General features: G+C 41.8%; 2 protein-coding genes and 1 long non-coding RNA gene across 9 annotated transcripts; 2 read left to right on the top strand and 1 right to left on the bottom strand.

Annotated features, from left to right (window-relative positions):
• The first annotated feature begins 298 nt into the window (after positions 1–298).
• LOC111249719 (protein O-mannosyl-transferase TMTC3-like) lies at positions 299–10,563 on the top strand. 6 transcript variants are annotated; one of them, XR_015325805.1, is made up of 7 exons: positions 299–3,773; positions 4,107–4,567; positions 4,916–5,111; positions 5,583–5,800; positions 5,981–6,346; positions 6,927–7,149; positions 9,851–9,991. XR_015325805.1 is itself a non-coding variant. In XM_086986186.1 (5 exons), the coding sequence occupies exons 1-5, from the start codon at positions 2,405–2,407 to the stop codon at positions 6,137–6,139; spliced, it is 2,403 nt and encodes an 800-aa protein (XP_086842312.1). In that variant the 5' UTR covers positions 299–2,404; the 3' UTR covers positions 6,140–6,361. The 6 variants fall into 6 exon arrangements, 2 of the variants coding, with proteins under 2 accessions (XP_086842312.1, XP_022659699.1); XR_015325806.1 differs by having other exon boundaries at positions 6,927–7,120; positions 9,851–9,985; XR_015325808.1 differs by having other exon boundaries at positions 301–3,773; positions 6,014–6,346.
• LOC147755985 (uncharacterized) lies at positions 9,475–14,145 on the bottom strand. Its single transcript, XR_015325812.1, has 2 exons — positions 12,490–14,145; positions 9,475–10,933 (listed from the first exon to the last, which is right to left on the bottom strand). It is a non-coding gene; the product is annotated as an uncharacterized LOC147755985 (long non-coding RNA).
• A 20-nt stretch (positions 14,146–14,165) lies between these two features.
• On the top strand, positions 14,166–19,113 carry LOC111249193 (uncharacterized). Of its 2 annotated transcripts, XR_002672826.2 has the most exons (6): positions 14,166–14,321; positions 15,696–15,957; positions 16,785–17,010; positions 17,209–17,421; positions 18,093–18,327; positions 18,644–19,113. XR_002672826.2 is itself a non-coding variant. In XM_022802749.2 (5 exons), the coding sequence occupies exons 2-5, from the start codon at positions 15,700–15,702 to the stop codon at positions 18,254–18,256; spliced, it is 861 nt and encodes a 286-aa protein (XP_022658484.1). In that variant the 5' UTR covers positions 14,166–14,321; positions 15,696–15,699; the 3' UTR covers positions 18,257–18,395. The 2 variants fall into 2 exon arrangements, 1 of the variants encoding a protein (XP_022658484.1); XM_022802749.2 differs by lacking the exon at positions 18,644–19,113 and having other exon boundaries at positions 18,093–18,395.
• Positions 19,114–19,145: the final 32 nt, after the last annotated feature.

Here is a 19,145-nt window from a genome sequence, read left to right as displayed (position 1 = left end):
ATCGTTGTTGGACTAGAGATCATTCGCAACTGGCAACAGCTGCCATAGAAGATGGAAGGAAAGTTGCTCAGAGAAATACGCATTGGTTTAGGAGATATATATATATATATATATATATATATATATATATCTATATATATATATATATATATATATATATATATATATATAGTACATCTTGCACTTTTTGTGTATTTTGTAGATACGCATAGATAGATAGGTTTTTGGAGCTGAGATAGAAAGACAATAAGCAAATTGTGGGCAAAAAGTTCAAGCTGAACGTACTTGAATCGTGGTAATAGCTCTAAATATTTATGTTTCAAAAACTTTTATACAACTTTGGAAAAATCGTGCTAAGTCCGTCACCTCATTTGCCTCTTGTCCTCTACTGAGGAAGCCCCTCATCTTTGCATGGGCGTAACTTTTAGCTGTTCCTGTAACCTGCTGATCACCTTCCCCAATCTACCAATTTGGTGTACCCCCAATGTGGTGAACATTTCTGCAGAAATCCATATGATTGTTACCATTTGCAAACTTCTGCCCAGTCAGGCCTCTATATCACTCTCGATGCCTCCTCCTCCTCCTCCTCCTCCTCTAGTTACTACAGTCAGTCCTCTTACGTCGCAGTATTTTGGGTATCGAGCATCACGTCGTTGCTGCTGCTCCCGGAAGAATTCCGGCTCTGTGTGCACTTCATGAGTTGTGGTGCCATCTGTACAGTTTCTCATACCGTAGCACCTGCCTTTCCAGTATTTTCTATCCTTTAGCGTTAAGTTTATCTATCGTTTTAGTTGTATGGTGTCACCATTTAACCATTCTGCTTTAGAAGGCCGTGGCTGTTCGACGTTATGGTCCATGGGCCGATAAACCCTGTGGCCGCCCTACGAACCCTTGAGCCGAAATCTGTCAAGGGACTGCTAGCACAGTATGACGGCCTGCGAGCCGACAAACACTCTTACAGGTAGACAGATCTGGTTACTTTAGCATGGCTATCGCTAACGCTGTGCTAACTATACATTTACGGACTGACTGATGCAGCGTTTGCTCCTCTCTCAGTTTCAAACAGCGACTGCCTCCGTATCGGCTGCGACAACTGCAACAACGGGTCTTTCGCCTATGCTTTTTTTGCTACGTGCAGATCGTCAGTGATGGAGCGAGTGACGACGCTTCGCCGAGCACTCCCCTTCTCTTCATGGCTACAACGGCAGGGGAAGCGGCACAGAGGCACTCACGATGAAAACGAAGGCGAGATTGAACGAGATCAACGCAGCGGAAGCACGAACCGAAACGCCGAACGAACGATGAATGGCGACAGTGGCAGAATCGCAGTCGCGCATAGCTAGCGATTGAACCCATCGAAGTACTGCAGCGGTGGAAGCCGATCCGAACAACGGCGGGCCGGTACCGGCCAATATTTTCTCCGTCGTTACACTTAGCGTTCTGCTTAGCGGCGACAAAACGTACACGGCAGCTCCAGCGAAAGCAGAGGCAATTCGAGGGAGAGACGCGTCAGTTATCGCGACGGTGACGGTGGCTGCTAGTGGTCCAGCCCAGCCAAGCCGAATGACGAACCCTACGAACGAACAACGGCTGATGACGCGATGATGATGGAAGTGCAGCAAGCAATGCAGAGCGAATGCCGAACAGGAAAGAGGCGATCAACCGGTTTTGTTGGCAGACGCACGGTCGTCGTCACTCTCCAATGATGGTGCCGCAGCAGTCGGCAATGTTTTCAATACTTCGTTCACAGGTCGCTTCTGCAGCAGAACGATAGCACACAAAGGACGAGTGGATAGATCGAACTCCGGTGGTGATGCCGGCTGCTGGCTACGGCCTGAAGCTGCGATCTTCTGTGATGATGTTTTGTGTCTGTGTGGTAATGAACTGCTCGCTGGCGCTGGTGACACGCGAAGCAACCAAATCGGATCGTGTAGAGTCGCGGAATCAAACAGCAAGCTGAGGCTGGCTGACTCGGCAGTAGCAATAAAAGCGTGTACGACGGATATACTGACTGGTGTTTTTCGATGCTGTTGTCGGAATCCATACGAACTGTCTGGATCTGCGTAGTGGTTGGTTGTTGAGGGGAAAGCGAATTTCGGGGTAGATGAGTGGATGAAAAGAAGGTTCAGAGTCCGAAGTGAGAGCCTAGAAGCTGAAGAACGCACAAGAGAGGGGTGCCAGAGATCATGTAGAACGTGAGGGATCGAGAAATAGAAATTCGCTTCGACTGCGCAAACCTGTAATCAACCCGTAATGAAGAAATCGGCTGAAAGGCTGTGTTTGGTCTGAAGCAGGCAGGAGTGTGAACGATCGTGTTAGTGAGTATGTAGTTGAATAAATAACCTATAAGCTTTCTTGGGTTTGTGAGTAGTGTTCGTGTTACGCGAAGTTTGCCAAAGATGCTATGGAGGGCTGGTGGTCGATACATGTCGCATTGTGCATTCTCGGCACAGCACTGATTTACGGACCGTTACTGAAAGCCCCCCTTTTGTACGACGATGTCGCAGCCGTCGAGAGAAATCCGGATGTAAACTTGCCCCTAACTTGGTCGCTGTTCGAGAATGACTTTTGGGGCACTCCACTCAAGTCCAACTTCAGTCATCAAAGTTACCGACCACTTACAGTGCTGACGTACCGACTAACCAACAATGTGTTTTATCAGCGGTTGTTCAACGCTATACTTCATGTTATCAATACGTTGTTGTTCACGACCCTGGTGCAGGAAAAAGCAGGAAACCGGGTAGCCAGAATCGCGGGGGTACTGTTCTGTTTTCATCCTGTACAAACGGAAGCTGTGATACAATTGGTAGGTCGAGCAGAACTTTTGTCCGCGTTTTTCTACCTGATGTGTATATTCAGTTCAAGTTATTCGATTGCATGTGTGTGCACGAGCCTCGCGATGCTCTGCAAGGAGCAAGGGGTAACAGCCCTCGCAGTGAAAGCCTTACTGGATATTATTTACTATCATGCCGGCCACAAAGATAAAACCCTCTGGAAAAAGTTGCTGATATCCACCTCAGCCACAATGGGTCTCCTTACGACCAGATTCGCAATCTCTGGCGGTACTCCGTCATTTCATGAGTTCGATAACCCCGCCCGACAGCTGGCATCGCCGCTCAGACAGATCAACTTCGTCTATTTGGCCCTATTCAACGTCAAGCTGTTATTAAACCCATATTGTCAAAGCTGCGACTACTCGTTTGAATCGATACCTCTCATCGAGAGCTTTTTCGACAAACGAGTACTTTACGTGACGTTCTTTGCGGCGACCACGTTAACTGTGATAGCTTCATTATTTAGGAGTCCCGTGGAAAAGGCCATGAACGGATCTGGTGGCGATGAACTCAAAGTGCCGTCCTGTAATAGTAAACGTACCAACAATCCTAGCCATCAACATCAGTTCAATAACAATAACTATATTCCGTGCAAGATTACCCAAGAAGTGACAGGAGCAGGTATCTCAACACAAGCCGCGCTTCCGCTGACCGCCTTAACGATGGCATTCATTCCCTGGCTGCCCGCGTCTAACCTTTTATTCTACGTGGGCTTCGTCGTGGCCGAACGAGTTCTCTATCTGCCCGCGATGGGGACCTGCTTCCTAATAGCAGTTGGCTATGGCAAAATATGGGCTCTGTTGCCTGAACGCAGCAGCTCGCTGTTACGGAACGCCCTGGTGACCTTCAGCTGTGCGCTGTTAATGAAGAGCGCGATTCGCGGACAACAATGGAGAAGCGGGGTGCAACTCTTTGGAGCGGCGGTACGCGACTATCCAGGTAAGTGATACTTCGTAGTTTTCGTGAGAAGTGCCCCGTCATCTGACTGAGTGATATTTTTTGAAAAAACAGGGGTAAACGCGACAGTAGAAAAGTGTCTTACAGAAACAACGATTTCTGACATTCAGACGACAGCTTCAGGGCACATAGCACCTGTTAATTTCATACTATGATCGTAACTTGTGAAAGCATTTTCTCCAGTTTCTACACGAAAATTCCAACTAGGAACTGCTGTAATTTATACCTTATTCCAGTATAGCCGTTCTGACTAAATATTCTAATAAAGTGAATAAAATATACCGTATGTCTACTTCTATTACTGTTCGATTACAGGGAATATAAAGATGTGGAATAACTTGGGTAAGGCATTCGAGATAGAGGGGGAGTTCCATCTCGCGCTCAGTTGTTTCGACCGTTCGTTGAAACAGCGCGACGAAATTCGGGCGCACTGGTATAAAGCTAGACTCCTTTCAAAACTGAATAAAGATGATCTAGCCAGAAGCATCTATCGGGAAAAATATCCGCTTGTCGCAGTTCCATTTGACGATTTCGTGAAGATACGCAAAGAGGACATCTTGTTTGTCGTTGACTACATTCGTCTCCTCATAAAGATGGACGCGCTTGAAGAGGCGAAGGCTGTGGTTGCTGAGATGATGACTTCGACGCCAAATGTGGCCGAATTTCATATTGTTGCTGGTGAATTGTTCTACCAACTCGACATGAAACCTATGGCTGAGCGAAGCTATCGCAAGGTTCTTGAGATCGATCCTAGGTTAGCGGACGCGTATTACAACGTAAGTGCCAGAGCTTTAAATGAGATGTCGTTAACAGAAAGAAAAAGCTTGACTTAAAGTACAGCTTTATATGATACTAGATAAAGCCCAAATAAGTACAGTTGCCGTAAATACTTTTATTGTAGTTACTAGTATTTTTATCGTAGCTATTTAGGGACAGTTAAATGATGTTCCCAATAAAACCAACACTTTTTCAGCGTAGAAGAAATATTTTCGGTTACTTTGTTGTATACACATGTTGCAGACTATCAATACATGATTTATTAAAAGGAGATCATTTTTTAAATGACTTATGAGTATAGTTAGCTGATGTTGATAGCCGCGTGTAATTAATCTGCTTGTCTTCAGCTGGGCGTGTTACTTATGGAACGCGGAGCTACTGATGGAGCGGCCTCAATGTTCCAGCAATGTATTGAGCTCAATCCGACACATGAGCCTTCACGCGTGAATCTCGACGTATTGAAGACTAACACGGAGGATGACACCATGATGTCTCTCTACAAGGATGCAATGGACGCACTGAGGGAAGGTAGCTACACAGCAGGTAAGCGTGTCCATCCTTTTCTTTTTCAATATTAAGTAGTCACGAGTCCACTACTATGGGTATATTTCTGTTGGTAAAATATAGTGCTTCGTTATTCTAGTCTCCTTGAGTACCCTTTTCATTTGGGATTTTCATAGAAGTCATTATACATTCCACACACGAAACTCATGAAATATATATATATATATATATGCTGCTGCCATCCCAGTATCCGGTTGCCAGCTGAGTGAAGACACAATGAATCATTTCCGGGTGCACGAAATCAGTTTTGCCACTATAGTCGAATCCCTGTTTTTAGTTCGCATGTTCTATACATTGCACAAATCGCGATATGGTGCCACCGCCTATCGTTTGATGTATCAGCCAACGATGTTCCCAGGGTAGCATGAAAGGTCAGCTAAGAAGCATCAACATGAATCAGTGTAAGGTAGCGGTCGGCGTTGTCATTGTTTCTGTTGGCACTATTTTCAGCGGAATCTTTACTGCATCGTGTATTATCCCGACAGCCTCACCATCCGTCTGCGCTGTACAATCTTGCCCTATTACAAACCCAGTTGGGGAAGTCGCCAACATCATCGATAGCATTTCTTGACCGACTGCTCGTTGAACGGCCGTCTCATTCGAAGGCTTTGCTTCTCAAAGCTAGTATCCTCCATCGGCAACTAGGCGATACCGAGTCAGCAATAAAGGTTTGTTGTTAATAATATTTAGCTGGCATGAATAAGGGCAACGCAACCACTTCTGGTACAAAATCTATAAAATGTAGAGCTATGACCGACACATTGTGTCATCAGTACTGAATCCTAAAGTAGCAAATCGAATAGGGGATGACAACTAAAATGAACTGCGCTTTTAATATTCTCTGCAAGTATACCATACTTGCGCTATTACTGTTTTTTCAGGGCCAAATGGAAATGGTTTCACTTGAGCCTTATGACCTGAAGGTTTCTGTTGAGGACATTTGCAGCCGTGTATCAGCTCTATCTGTGATTTCCTCAGGCATTTTTCCTAGCTGGTTTTCGAAATAATGCCTGTACCGAAATTGAAGCTTTGTCCAATTTCAAGATCCGACAGCGTTCTTTAACCTTGAAGCGCTTAAACTCTACTAGTCCCGTTCGATCGGACTAAATGGCACATACGCTACAAAGTTCCTGTGATAATAACCCGCTATATATTATTCTTAACAATATTCTCCAGGGCAGTATTCTCAACTCTGTTACTTGACCATTGTTGAGGTAAGCATTCGCAACGCAAATGTTATAGACAAGACGTCAAGAAGTTTGTTTAAGTTTTAAGCTGCGTCTCCACCGGAATAAGGGCGACATATGACATGACAAGGTACGCAGCCAAGGTACTGTGTCCAGCCGCAGTGATTTGTCTATGCCCACACCATTAAGCAAGTGAAGTTCGTCCCCTGCAGGATCGTTTCGTGGCCAGCATGAATCCACAGCTTGACCACGCTGCTATCCTTCATCGACTTTTTGTGCTTGCCCATTTATATCATTGAGGACGATCACCTATCTTATGGCTATTTCGCTCAATGCACGCTCTTCACGAAGCTGGGCTGGCTTTCCTAATCTTTACCAAAACTAGGCCGCCATTCTGTATTCCTTGAACATTGCTTGAGTCAAATTCGTTGTAGATAGGTAGAGACATTTAAGAATAGAAAAAAAAAAAGGGCAGCTTTATTTACCTATTGCCGCAGACTGATTCCTCATTATGCTTATTATAGCTGAACTGTGATAGTCAACTGCCGTAGTAGGGAGCAGCAGCGGTTCTAATGTTTTTTGTTTTTTAACTGGGCGTAAATGATAGCGTTGTGTGGCTCTCAAAAAGCGGAAACGCGGCTGGCGGAGATGCGGAAAGGAGCGGACCGATTCAGAACAATTTGTGACTATGTCGATCCGACGGATCATCCGAAGAGATTCCTAATCTAGTAAAACGGAACCACAAGGACAAAAAGGATATGCCCGTGTGAAAATCGTTGCCGAACAGATTCAATACTATCGGTATTGGTACAGTAATATATCAATACCTTGTAAGTGGGTTGATAAAACAGGCCTAAGATATGTTCGGTAAAGAAAAGCAACTATGGTCACTTTTTATGCGCCTGATTCCTTAATGTACTGATACGTTTAGTTCGTATACGATGCTTAACCGCAATGTGTCAAAACGGACGGTCGTGGCTATCATTTCAATATGGCTAAATTTTTTGTGCGGTCGATAAAAGCGAGATAGCAATTCGATATATAAAAAGTAGCCCTTAAAATGACAGTGCTTGCAACAATTTCCACTAAGTCCAAGGTGTTTGGTTTTTTCTTGGAGTCAACTAAGTCAAATGCATTTTTCTATAGTGAGAACTTTTCAATTGTTTTCTTTTGGGGGTGTATCTTTGGACCCATGGTTTCCTGTTCGAGACAGAACTTATGAATTTCATTAAGTTCCTTCAAGTAGGTTCTGTATATAACAATAATAATAATAGTAATAAATTGGGCCTGAACGCTCTAGATCTGTTTAGCACCGGATCGCATCATGCATCGGCCCAGCCTCCGCGGCTATGACCACCTATAGACACCATAGACTAACGTATCTTTCCCTCCATTAAACGACCCGTATTATGTGTATGCTCTAGATATTATCTAACAGTATAATCGTGTTAACAATCACACAGATCATACTGTTAACGATCTAAGTAAAATTTAAACCTAATTTAGGTTGAGCGTAGGTGGTTCTCTCTACTACTGTCGCCCATCTGTTGCAGTAACCCACTCTGTTCCATTAGGTTGCGGTTTGTCTACTATTTAGTTTTTAGTAAATGAAGTAGGAAGGTAATCTTGCCAGTCATTCGGTTGCCTTATTTGCCAAATCTGATTTCATGGTTTCCGGAAGCATCGTTCTTTATATGATCACTCTGTTTTGGATTACTTATTTCGGGATATTGGCACTTTTTTGATTTTATCTTGTACAAGCAAAAAAATAGTCTATGGCCGTGTCATAATTATCCTGTTACTTTGCATCGGCACAATCCTCGATCTAGTGTTTCGCAGTGCTGCTGCAAGTAACTGTTAGACAGCTATACTGTTGAAGTTAGTTATGTTCGATCATTGATCTTAGTTTTCAAAATTCTATACATTATATATTAAACAGCCCAAGAAATCTAACTGTTGAGTAAAGCAAAGAGACTGATACGATCTCAAGTTTTGAACCAATTACTTAAGAACATACTGTAGTCAATTACAGGGCAAAGATCGGCAAAGTTCTGCTTTTCGAAACGCTACCTTTGTGCATGTTGCAAAAAACTTGAGCAACTAATTTTTATATCTTAAAACGGTGTTTTTTTTTTTAAGATTTCTTCTATCATCTGGTCAGAGGTCGTTTGCGCAACAGTCGTTATTTATATGAGGCGTTTCTAATAAGAGGTGTCGAAGTCCGATCGATTTTGAGTATGTTTCTAAATCCTCTTCATATCCTTAATAATTGTCAAAGCATGTGAAGACAATTGAGAACATTTATACCCCCATCCAATTCGGCAAGACAGGGTCCTGGGGGGTCCAGGGCGAACATTGGAAAATGTGATTTTTAGCGCATAGGTCAAACTGTATTTAATGTTTCACTGATTTATAATCCCTGAAGCCCGCAAAAATCATGGCGAATCTTCTAAAACATCTTTCTTCGAGTATTTACGGCATAAGCAGTCCGATGTCGGCTAAAATGACAGACGAGGCTGACGAGTTCATATCTTTCGGTGCGAGAAAACTTAAAAATATTGTATCCTTATTTTTTTTTTTAGTCGGTTTTAATTGAATGAAGAAAAAGCTGAATTTCACTTTCTCGATTTAGTTATACTGAATTAACGCACGTTCGTTCGCTAAAATAAAAAAGCATTGGTACATAATACAAATAACTTTAGAGCACAATAATAACGGCTGTCTGCACTAAGCGTGCGTATGTATATATCATACGTGTTGCGTGAATATGAACGCGCCTTATTTAAAAAAAAAACTAGCAAAATTCTAAAAAAAAACTAATAAAAGAAATATCGTTCTAATGAATATGCCAGTGCTTTTACGCACTTTGGCTAACGCGATGCACGCCTTTCTACTGGAAAGTCGATACTTACAGGTAAATTACTTTGTTTATAGGCGGTCACGTGAATAAATTTTAACGTCTTTAACTCTGTATTGAGAGTTGATGATAATGATTTACTTCTAACTCTCACTTGCCGTGTGGGGAAATAAAACCTGCACACGCCCATATAACATAACGTAACGCGGTCAGATTTATTAGACAAACATTTAGAGAAACTCAGATAATAGCATCCGTAAATTACGTCTTTAGCATATCTATGAACAGTACAAATCAATAATGAACTATATATATCCGCATTAATTTCCATACGGACTAAGGGTTTATTTAGGACATATTTATGAGTTCCACTATCAGCTTTTTCGATGATGATATAATTAAGAGTATCGTGCTCACAGCGTTTTCCCGAAGGGGAGGCAGGTTCAGACCTTGTTTTAGCTCATGTAAGTTAGTTGCTGGGTGTAAGATTCTACCCAGTTGGTATAGTCTATCTGGGAAACAACTACAATTTGAAGCACGAGCTTTACTAGTTTCGGACCATACGGCAAAAAATAGTTGACTTAGTAGATAGGTGTAAGTAAACTTAACTTCTTGACGCCCTATTATTTAGTTCTCATTTCAGTCTTAGTAAATTGTTCTGGACCTGATTTCAGCTGTACGCCAAGGCCTACATGGTTGATCGAAGCTTAGAGTCGCCTCTAGAGGCCCTTTGTGATCTTTCACCTCGAACGGCTTTTTCGCTTGGCGGAAGCTGCCACCGGGATGTTGACGTGGAGATTTTAGTACAGCAGCAGCCTTCCGCGTGGACTACAGGACATTCTCAAACAAAAGAATATTCAGACCGGCCAAACTTTAGTCAGCGTTCACGCGGCGCAATGTGAATCGAAGGCAAGGGGCAATCGCGGTCTGCGATCACACAATCTGCCTTCGTCCACCTGATAAAGTTTAGTATTAGTAGGTTAATGTGTTGAAATATACACATTGGCATAGTAAATGGCAATCCAATCCTTCGCTGAGCGTTTAGGCAGTCAAACAGATAAGTGCGGTTATTTATAAAACTAAATTTCTTTATTTTGGTAAGTCAATCTAAAAATCAATCAAATATTTGAAAAAAATCTTCATATTTACAGGGTCGAACGTATGAGTGATACTTCAATAAAGTAATCAATGTTAAGACGATACTTGTATGGCAAAAGGAATTTGTGAATTTGTAAGCAAGTTACCCAAAAAAGTTCATCAGCCATGACCTACGTGCACGCCTGAAATACCATGCGATATGTTTTCTGTAAATACCTATACATGCATTCCTATAGAAAATAATAGTCACACTAAGTAAATACAGTAAACTATTCTAAAAAAAAAACTACGTTATCGTGTTGTTACTTGGTTAGTATTACTACTAGAAGTTACTCTGATTTAGGAAACGATAGGCTGTGCTTCTTCGATAATTCAACATTCACTGCAGGGAGCCGCAGGTGGACAACTCTTGATGTACTTGAGTAAAGAGGAACATGTTTCTCCCTTTTAAATAAAGTACGCCCTGCCTTCTTCTAACTTCCATAACTTAGCTAAGGTAATGAGTTGAATGAATAATTTCAAAATTGCCACTTCGCTAGAAACACTATGATGCTTACCTTTTTGTAAAAGGTTAGTCGGCGGTAATGCACGCAGATTGCCTGCTACTAACAGCTTACCACTGTTTCATCACGAAGGTTGCCTGCTCTTGACAAATTAAACTACAGGCAAGAAAGCGTGAGGTTTCGTAATGTATCTAAAGGACTCGTTCGTTGTCTAAATAAAGAGATTGGCACGTAATTTATGCGTCATAATGTCACACAAATAACTGTAATAGAAACTTGGTTTATGTTGTTTTGACATAAATCGATGTAAACGGTGATGAACTTGGGCGTGAAAAATCGTTTACTCAAACGTTACAGCGAAGTCCGTACCAATGCGAAAAGACTCATTCGGTACTTTTTCTCAATTCGTCTCTGGTCTGGCCTGGCCTTTAGGCCTAGAAAATAGCTCAGGCATATTGGAGAAGAAGGAAACGAAACGAAACGACTGATTTTATGTCTGAGCGCATCCGTGGCGTAGAGCCTTTGCTCACGTGTGGCATTGTGGCACGTATAGCTAAATAACTATACCTTATGAGCCAGATTTTTCAACGTCAAGCATGATACTGGCAAGCTATCTCAATCAGCTAAGTCTGGAGGTGCAGTTGGAAACAATGATCGTTGACTGTACAGGTAGATGATGCATATTATTATTTAATGAGGATCAAGTCTTCGCCAGACACAATTTAGTTATAATTTTTACTCCAGATAAATCTTACTTCTTAATACATTTTGTCCTTTAATACAATTAGCGATATAACTTTATGGATTGACCTATTTACTGATCATGGGACGTTTCAGCTTCTCGGTGTCTGTCCGGTAAACTGGTAGCATCGGGCGTTAATATGAACGAAATAAATATAGTGACAATGGCCTCTGAGAACTGACTAGTTTAACAGTTTTAGCGAGAAAAGCTGACTGCAATGGCAAAATCCATATCTCAATGTAGCTCATATTTAGTCACTATCAGAAGATACACAAAAGTTCTTATTTTAGAAAGTATGAACAAATCTATCTTCTGTTATCACTGGTCATTTTCCTTTCGCCGCTATTTTATTACTGGTTTAAAATTGATAAACGCATCTAGGCCTTGTTAATATATATCGAAAAAAGATTACATATTAACAATAAACGTTAACGTTTTCAGTAACAATTTCGTGCTGCAGGTTTATACAAGCCACAAATGTGGGCATTGATGTAACTCGACGGAAAAGCAATTAATTGGGAGGGTACATTGGTTGCGCAAGCTACTCGGCATGTCGAGTAAAACCCTATCGTAAAATAATGTCTCTTCTTTTATCGAGAGAATGGCATTTTACTTCCAAGTGGTACGAGCTATATGTATTATATATATCAGATTAGCTATTCGAGTCCTAGGGGTTGGTGTGGATTGCTCTGAAGTAGAGAATATCTTGATGAGTTGTTTCAGTGGATTTTTCAGAACTCGATGGAGTTCACCCATACATAAACCGGCTAATTTTAATGGAACTGAGCGCTTCCTGTGGCTTAATTTGTCAAAATGAGCTTCGGATTGGTAATCAGTTTTTTCTTCGTTAGGGAAATCCTTACCAGTGCATCCTAGATATATAATACAGTTGGAAATATTAGTAATGGCTTAATTTATTTACGCATTAATAATAGATAATTGAATATATATGAAATTAAAAATAGTTTACCATACTGTATGGCTAAGTGAATATGGTCGTGCAGCACTCATCATGCGAAGATCTTGGAGGTTTAATTGCTCCTACGTAGTTACACGATAACTGACGTTTGCGGCTAATGAGGGATTGGTGTTTCGCTCGCATAAGTTAAAGTATGACTGAAAAAAAATACAACCTATTTAAGTATTTCTTCTCCGAAGCTGAACTTTGGCAATTTAGTAGAGTAGAGAAGACGCACCTAGCCATGTATAATCCACGTGTATCATGTTATTAACTCTGTCCCTGTAGTGAACGGAGCACGCATGTTATGAGGGCCTTCACGTGACTCACATGTTTTATCGCGGGTAACATCTCACATAACTGGTATTAAGGGCCAATACGACGACATTTTCAATCTGACATCAGGTGACGACCTGTAGCCGAGCTGCAGATCTAGCTAACTGATTGGGTCTTCCAGAGAGTACACTAAAATACTCTGATAACACAAGACAACACTCATCCACTCCAGCGCTACAGAGAGCCCCAATCTCTGCAAAATCACGAGAACTGGGCTTATTTTTGATTCACTAGGAAAAGGTATTGGTCCTAACTGGAATAACGCAACGTACTAAGCTTTGATGCTCTAATCGAACTGGGCCGGAACGTTTCGAACAAATAGAAACACCCAACTCGTCTAAGTTAATGATGCTATTTATTGATTATTTGTTTTGACTTGTGAACCGTTTTTTTTCGACTACGTTGGACAGAATAACCAGGCAACAAACTGGTACATTTCTTCTATTTGTTCGTTTCTTGGTGGCTAGCTTAAGGAAGAATTTTCAAATGGGCGTCAATGACTCTCTCGAAGAAATCCACAGAGATTTCCGCTGATTCGACTTCCACTCAGTATATCATTATACAAGGTTAAACAGAAGCTAATATGATAGAAAAATGGCCAGTTTCAAAGCTTCATGGATTATGTGTGGAGAGTTCACTCCACAGTAAGAGCTTTACAGAACTGAAACTTTGCGTCAGATTGCTGTCATAGTAAAATCATCATTTTTCTATTTAATCATTCATCGTCATAAAGCGTATGCTCAAATGAGTGTCTCATATGACTCATTTGTTACTGTATTATTTTGTGCTGGCTAGATTCCTATGTAAGTTTAACATAACGACTTCTAATACGTAAGCGATACTCGTGTCGACACCTTGGCCGACGATCTCATTTAGGTCAGATTATAAATGGGTTCTTCGCGCCGAACTGGGTTGGTAGTTAGGTGGAGCAGCCTGGAACGACATGCAGTCTGATAATTTTTTGCCCCTTTAACTTTAGGGGTCGCTTCTCTTTTGGGTGCAATACGATCCTCTTCTTTTACTCTCGACCGCTTAACTACACGATTGGCGATGTCAGTTACACGAAAAACGGCCATCACTGCCTGTGTGCGTAGCAGTGGCAGGCTGTTGTGAAGCATCAACATCACCGTCGTCGCTATTTTTAGTGGTTCTTGCCCATGACGTCACCTGACGCTTACGGCGCGGTTTCTCCCTGGGGAGTCTCCAGAAGCCACTTGGTTGGACGGCGTTTTTTTGTTGGCGCACCGATTCTACCGTCGTCATGTTCTTGTGTTCACTGATCGCGCCGGCTGCAGCTGCCCTTTCCCTGGGCGTTCTGCACTCGACCATCGCTTTGGCCGTTGGTGTGAGCTTTTTTTGCGGTTAGCGATGTTTGTCATTCCCCCTGTTTATGTGTATGTGTGGTTGAATTCTCTTTCCAGAAAATCGTCAACCTCCTTACCCTAGCATATAAAAGGGGATGGATATTTCGATTTGGACAAACAGCTCCGAGCAGCCCGAAAATTGAGGTGAGTGTAAAAATCGAGGTACATAAGGAAAATCGCGGAAGATCACGCTCATAGTGGATAAGCGTTTTGATTAAACTTGTTTATTCGTCTCTCCTTTATGGTATATATGCGACTTTGGGTCTATATTTATTTTGTTTTGCCTGTGAGTTCAGATATTTTGATCATTACTTTTATTGCTCGGGATCTTATCGGTATGATCGGATTAATTCGAATGATTCCGTTGGATATCTAGTTTACGACCTGAAGTCAATGTCTGCTGTCAAAAACAACAATAATATAGGTTTTTTGTTATCGTTACGCAGCCAAGCCAAAGATTTATCTAATGGTAACGTAAGTTCCTTGAAAACGTTTGTTTACTGATAGTAATAGACTGACTTGCTCAGAATTGTCATTAGCGCCTCGCTGATAATAGTTATTGCGGCCGAAGCAGATGAATCAAGGCCTGCAGCCAACGTCCATTAGTGTATTTCACTATAGTCCATCTTCCTTACTTAGAACTGAGATACCCCTTTAGAGACGCTCCAAGGTTATCAGTAAGCTGTCGCCTCCTCCGCAGTACAGATTTAGTTTCGCGATGTAGTTCTAGTCAATAAACGTATTTCGTCTTTCGAGACCATCGTCAAGGGTTTGTTACCAATCTCCCTGCCGCCCTGTCTTTACACTCGGAATTCTTTCAGAGGCTCCCACCAGCGCCATCTAGGACGACGCTATATATAGAATAAGGCTGGCCACAAAAAAGAGGCCTCGACACAGCGGATAGTTAGCGTTACTGCTATTGCCCTCGGAGATTTTTCAAAAAACTTCTGTCGTTTATTCTTCGTTTTCTGTGGCTTCGTCTGATTAACACGCTATCATTGGCTTTGAAGGTCTCATCTGAATTGAAAAGACGTCAAAAAATTTCCGCCCGAAAAACGCCAGCGTTTCCACTAGCTGCTGGTGTTAGACCAACAGGTTTTTTGCACATAGGGTCGTAATTGTTTAATGGATGGTTTTGAATAGAAATAGTTGTCTGAACTGTTGTTTAAATCAGCCTATCATACGCAAATGAGTCAATAAAAAATAGTACATCTAATACAGTGAACTCGTCCGTAATTAAACCCCATGCAGAAAATTAAATCGTTGTTTCTATCTGTGCGCTCCCAAAAACTGTCGAGATGTATGCATTCGTCCATATGGAACACGGTTAACTAATATGATCTTGATTGACGCGACGTTTCCTATTCCTTATTGCCGAGTTTCACAAGGGCGCACCATCACCATGAGGTCCGTACACTCATCATGTCGCCGTGAACTTCACGAGCCCAGCATAATCTAAACTGAATTAGAATAACTCAAAATAATGTTTTGTCTTCTTCGTTGGATCTGTCTTTACAGAAGTATGTATGCCTTGATGTGCGTGACCGCCTTCGGCCTTTTGGCATTTTCTGGCCCCGTGGCCTCCCAAGTGATCGAGCAGCGGAGCTCAGTCCGCAATCCTGATGGCTCAACGTCCCAAATTCACAGCCGCTCGTATTCTCAGGCCACGTACACCGGTGCATCAACTGGACCTGATGGAATAACAGTCGGCTTCGATTTACATCAGGATTCGCGCGGAAAAATCACGGGCAACGAATGGAAGGCCAAGGATGGACAGAGGGTAGTAGCGACCTTTTAACTTGTCGTTTTTACATCTCACTTTTTGTTGCACATGAAATGTGCAGTACCGTTTAACATATACACGATGCCCAATTCCTACCTTATGCTAGCGCCTCATGTCAAACAGAGCACCTTCTATGCCGAACAGGTATCGTTAGACTTGTAATAGTTTTTTTTACGCTTATTTAATTCATTTCTGAGTACATCTACAGTTGTGACCTCAGATACAGGTACTTTGTTATATCACAGGCATTGCCTACTTTAAAACTTAGCTTAGATGCTTCCGGACGGATATTTTTAGATGGTTACGAAGCATTCGAGCATGTCTCACTAGCGGGCGTAGGCAAGTAATCAGATGGTGAGCAAAAATAAAACGTGCGAAACGGCGGTGCAAACGGCTGAACAATCATATAGTTCTTTAGCATTTTGTGCAGTACTAGGTATGATTTGCAACGTTTCTTTTCAAGACTATACAAAGTAAATCGCAAGAGGTATATTATGTACTTTTTAATTAGTTAGTATCACGCTTTTCCTACTCAAGTCTATTGACGGCTGTCTAGACATTGAAGTGAATATCGTAATTATCTGTATGAACTGTAGGTAACTTTTTGTACAAGTTTAGAGTTTATATCTTTATTTTTTTCTGTCCGCTAGATGCCTCTTCTTATTATATCCATGTTTGGCAACCCCTTAAATAAAATAGTTTTCGTCAGAAAAAAACATGGAGTTTAAAGTACACCGCGACTAATAAATCTGCTGGATGTTTCTGTCGTCCAAATATCGCTATAGATGTAGGTGTTCTTCAATGATTTTTTATTACTATTTTAGCTCGAAACTAAAAAGATCGAAGAAGACGCCAGTGGCATCGGTAGCAGAACAGCTCTTGGAAGCTTCAGCAACTTCGGACCTAATCTTGGCAGTTTTGGACCTCACTTCGGCCCGAGCAGATTCGGTTCCGGATTGAGCTTCGGAACCCCCGAAGCGGGAGGCACTGGCGATATAGGCGGTGTTAATACTCCTGATGTCAGCGCCAATGCGGGATTCCCTAGTGGAGGTAGGTTGTAAAAAGAAAAGCACTCATAAAAATTCTGGAGTTCCTGCATGTTACGATGACTCATTGACATTATGATAGATGAAGACAAAAGTTAGATATAGATACGATAATATAAACATCCGCAACCCTACCCGACAACGCGCTTGACAGCCTATCAGATTATCGAGATCCTCGGTAATGTTCGTTGACATTTTTTAGGCCTTCCTTGGGCGAGCTTCGGTAACTTCGGTGATCAATTTCGTCACTTTGCCACTCCGGGTTTCGACCAGCTTCCCCAATACAACTTCGCCAGCTTCGGTTTCCAGCAGCCCTTAGCTATCCCAAATTACTCCAAGTTTCTTCTCGGAGGCGTTGGATCAAACCCGAATATCGTTAGCGACGGACATTTCGCCAACGTCATCCCCAGAATTGGTAAGGGTGGAAGGAACCCAGTCCTGTTCCTATGTACCTATCCTATAACTGCTTGATCCTAGCTGTCCCAAAACCCGAGATTTCTGTTGCTAAAAGCACTAATCCTGCTTCAATTACCTTCCACCCTTACTAACTTCCAAAAACAAAGTCACTTTTAGAAAGTCCGGTTACTGACAATACATTCCACGTATATTAGATACTTTACGCTGGTTTTTATACCACTATTACGATTATCTATCAATCAATTACCAGATATTTCCAAACGTTGGTTAAAATTTTAAAAACGATCTCTTTGTACAAAATAGATTTATATAGAGATGAATACATAAGACTATTTTTTCAAATTAGTATAATCTAGTTTGCATTAAAACGTAAGATCGTATGATATGTGTTGCTTTCGGATATTTTTTACCTTAATTTATCGTTTCTCGAGGTTCGGTCTCATAACGTAACCGTACTATAAAAACCCCTGAAGCACAGTAATAAGTCTTTTTACCTGCTTTGCCGCAAGAAAGGCGGCATGTTACATGATTTGCTGAGTGTTCCGTGTAGGACATTTTTTTCGTGTCCAAACCATCCAGCTTAACTTTAGCACCAAATCAGCTGCTATCGCTGTTCTTGTCAACAGGGACCCCCAATTAAATGGACTAATTGTTTCGTGTTGTTTCCAGGCCTGAATCCTGGTATTAGAAATGGCTTTGGATCAAGTGGTTTTGGTGCGCCCGGTTTCAGCAGACGATCGTACAAGCACGAAGTTGACCCTGCCACCGGTAGCAGCTCATACAGTTACTCAGAAAGTAGCGGCCATCAGAGTTTCTCTAACACCTATCATTGAGCTCGTGCAAATACAATCTGTGATATTCGCCATTGGAGTGACGCAAAAAAAAGCACCATTTTGTCTTTAAGGTACTCGACATATTGTACATTAACACACTTGTTAATAAATACAAAACCCGCGTACGATTTATCATAAACAGCCTGGCTAGTGTATTTATTAGAGCATAGGAATCTTTTCGCTTGGTTATGAACGCATGGTTACACACATGTGTTCCCCCGCGTTGGGCGTTAATCCTGAAAATGCTTGTACTAAGCTTAATATTTTGCATGGCAATGTTACGTTTTATATTGTATTGGGTGCGTAGCTTTTGTGTTTACTAGACAGTTTATCATCTAACTTGTTTCGCTAACCTTAACCCTTAATGACTTCACTGAATTTTTTTAGGCATTATCAACCCTGGGTTTGCTCCACCGCTTTTTGGTGGCTACGGTTTTGGTGGCAAAGGAACTCATAAAACTGTGGTAGGCCCAACTACAGGGAAAAGATCCTACACCTATACCTCGGATGGAAGTCCTTAGGCGGATCGAATCAACTTTCTTTGTAGTCGTTCTGCCACGCCGAGACATGAGGCAATTTCCGTTACGCAACCCCAGTTCAAGAAGAACAATAGCTTTTTTAACGACGGAAAAAGGTGTTCTTCTTCGGAGATTGTTGTAGGAAGATCATTTATTTAATACATACCGATGAGCTTTAGGTGATACATTAATAGACAAGGCTGAGTAAACGCTGTGATATACTGTGACAAAGAATACTCTAAGAAAAATATTAAACAAATCTAATACTCTATTTGGGTAGATCTAGGGAATATCGAAAACGAGGTAATACGATGTCTAATAAACCTATCTCTCTACTCATATTGACTGTTTTAATTTTCGTTTGCATGCGA

Source organism: Varroa destructor, unplaced genomic scaffold (genome assembly GCF_002443255.2).
Source record: "Varroa destructor unplaced genomic scaffold, Vdes_3.0 BEIS01000004.1, whole genome shotgun sequence".
NCBI classification, from domain to species: domain Eukaryota; kingdom Metazoa; phylum Arthropoda; class Arachnida; order Mesostigmata; family Varroidae; genus Varroa; species Varroa destructor.
Note: the sequence above shows the minus strand (reverse complement) of the source record. Positions and strands in the feature narration are given on the sequence as shown.

Bases quoted from the DNA above. Each gene is read 5' to 3' on its own strand.
- LOC111249719 (XM_022803964.2), top strand. From the start codon at position 2,405: ATGGAGGGCTGGTGGTCGATACATGTCGCATTGTGCATTCTCGGCACA. The intron at 5,112-5,582 runs GTAAGCGTGTCC...CACTATTTTCAG, and splicing joins GGAAGGTAGCTACACAGCAG to CGGAATCTTTACTGCATCGT. The intron at 5,801-9,850 runs GTTTGTTGTTAA...ACCTGATTTCAG, and splicing joins ATACCGAGTCAGCAATAAAG to CTGTACGCCAAGGCCTACAT.
- LOC111249193 (XM_022802749.2), top strand. From the start codon at position 15,700: ATGTATGCCTTGATGTGCGTGACCGCCTTCGGCCTTTTGGCATTTTCT. The intron at 17,011-17,208 runs GTAGGTTGTAAA...GACATTTTTTAG, and splicing joins TGCGGGATTCCCTAGTGGAG to GCCTTCCTTGGGCGAGCTTC. The intron at 17,422-18,092 runs GTAAGGGTGGAA...TGTTGTTTCCAG, and splicing joins CAACGTCATCCCCAGAATTG to GCCTGAATCCTGGTATTAGA.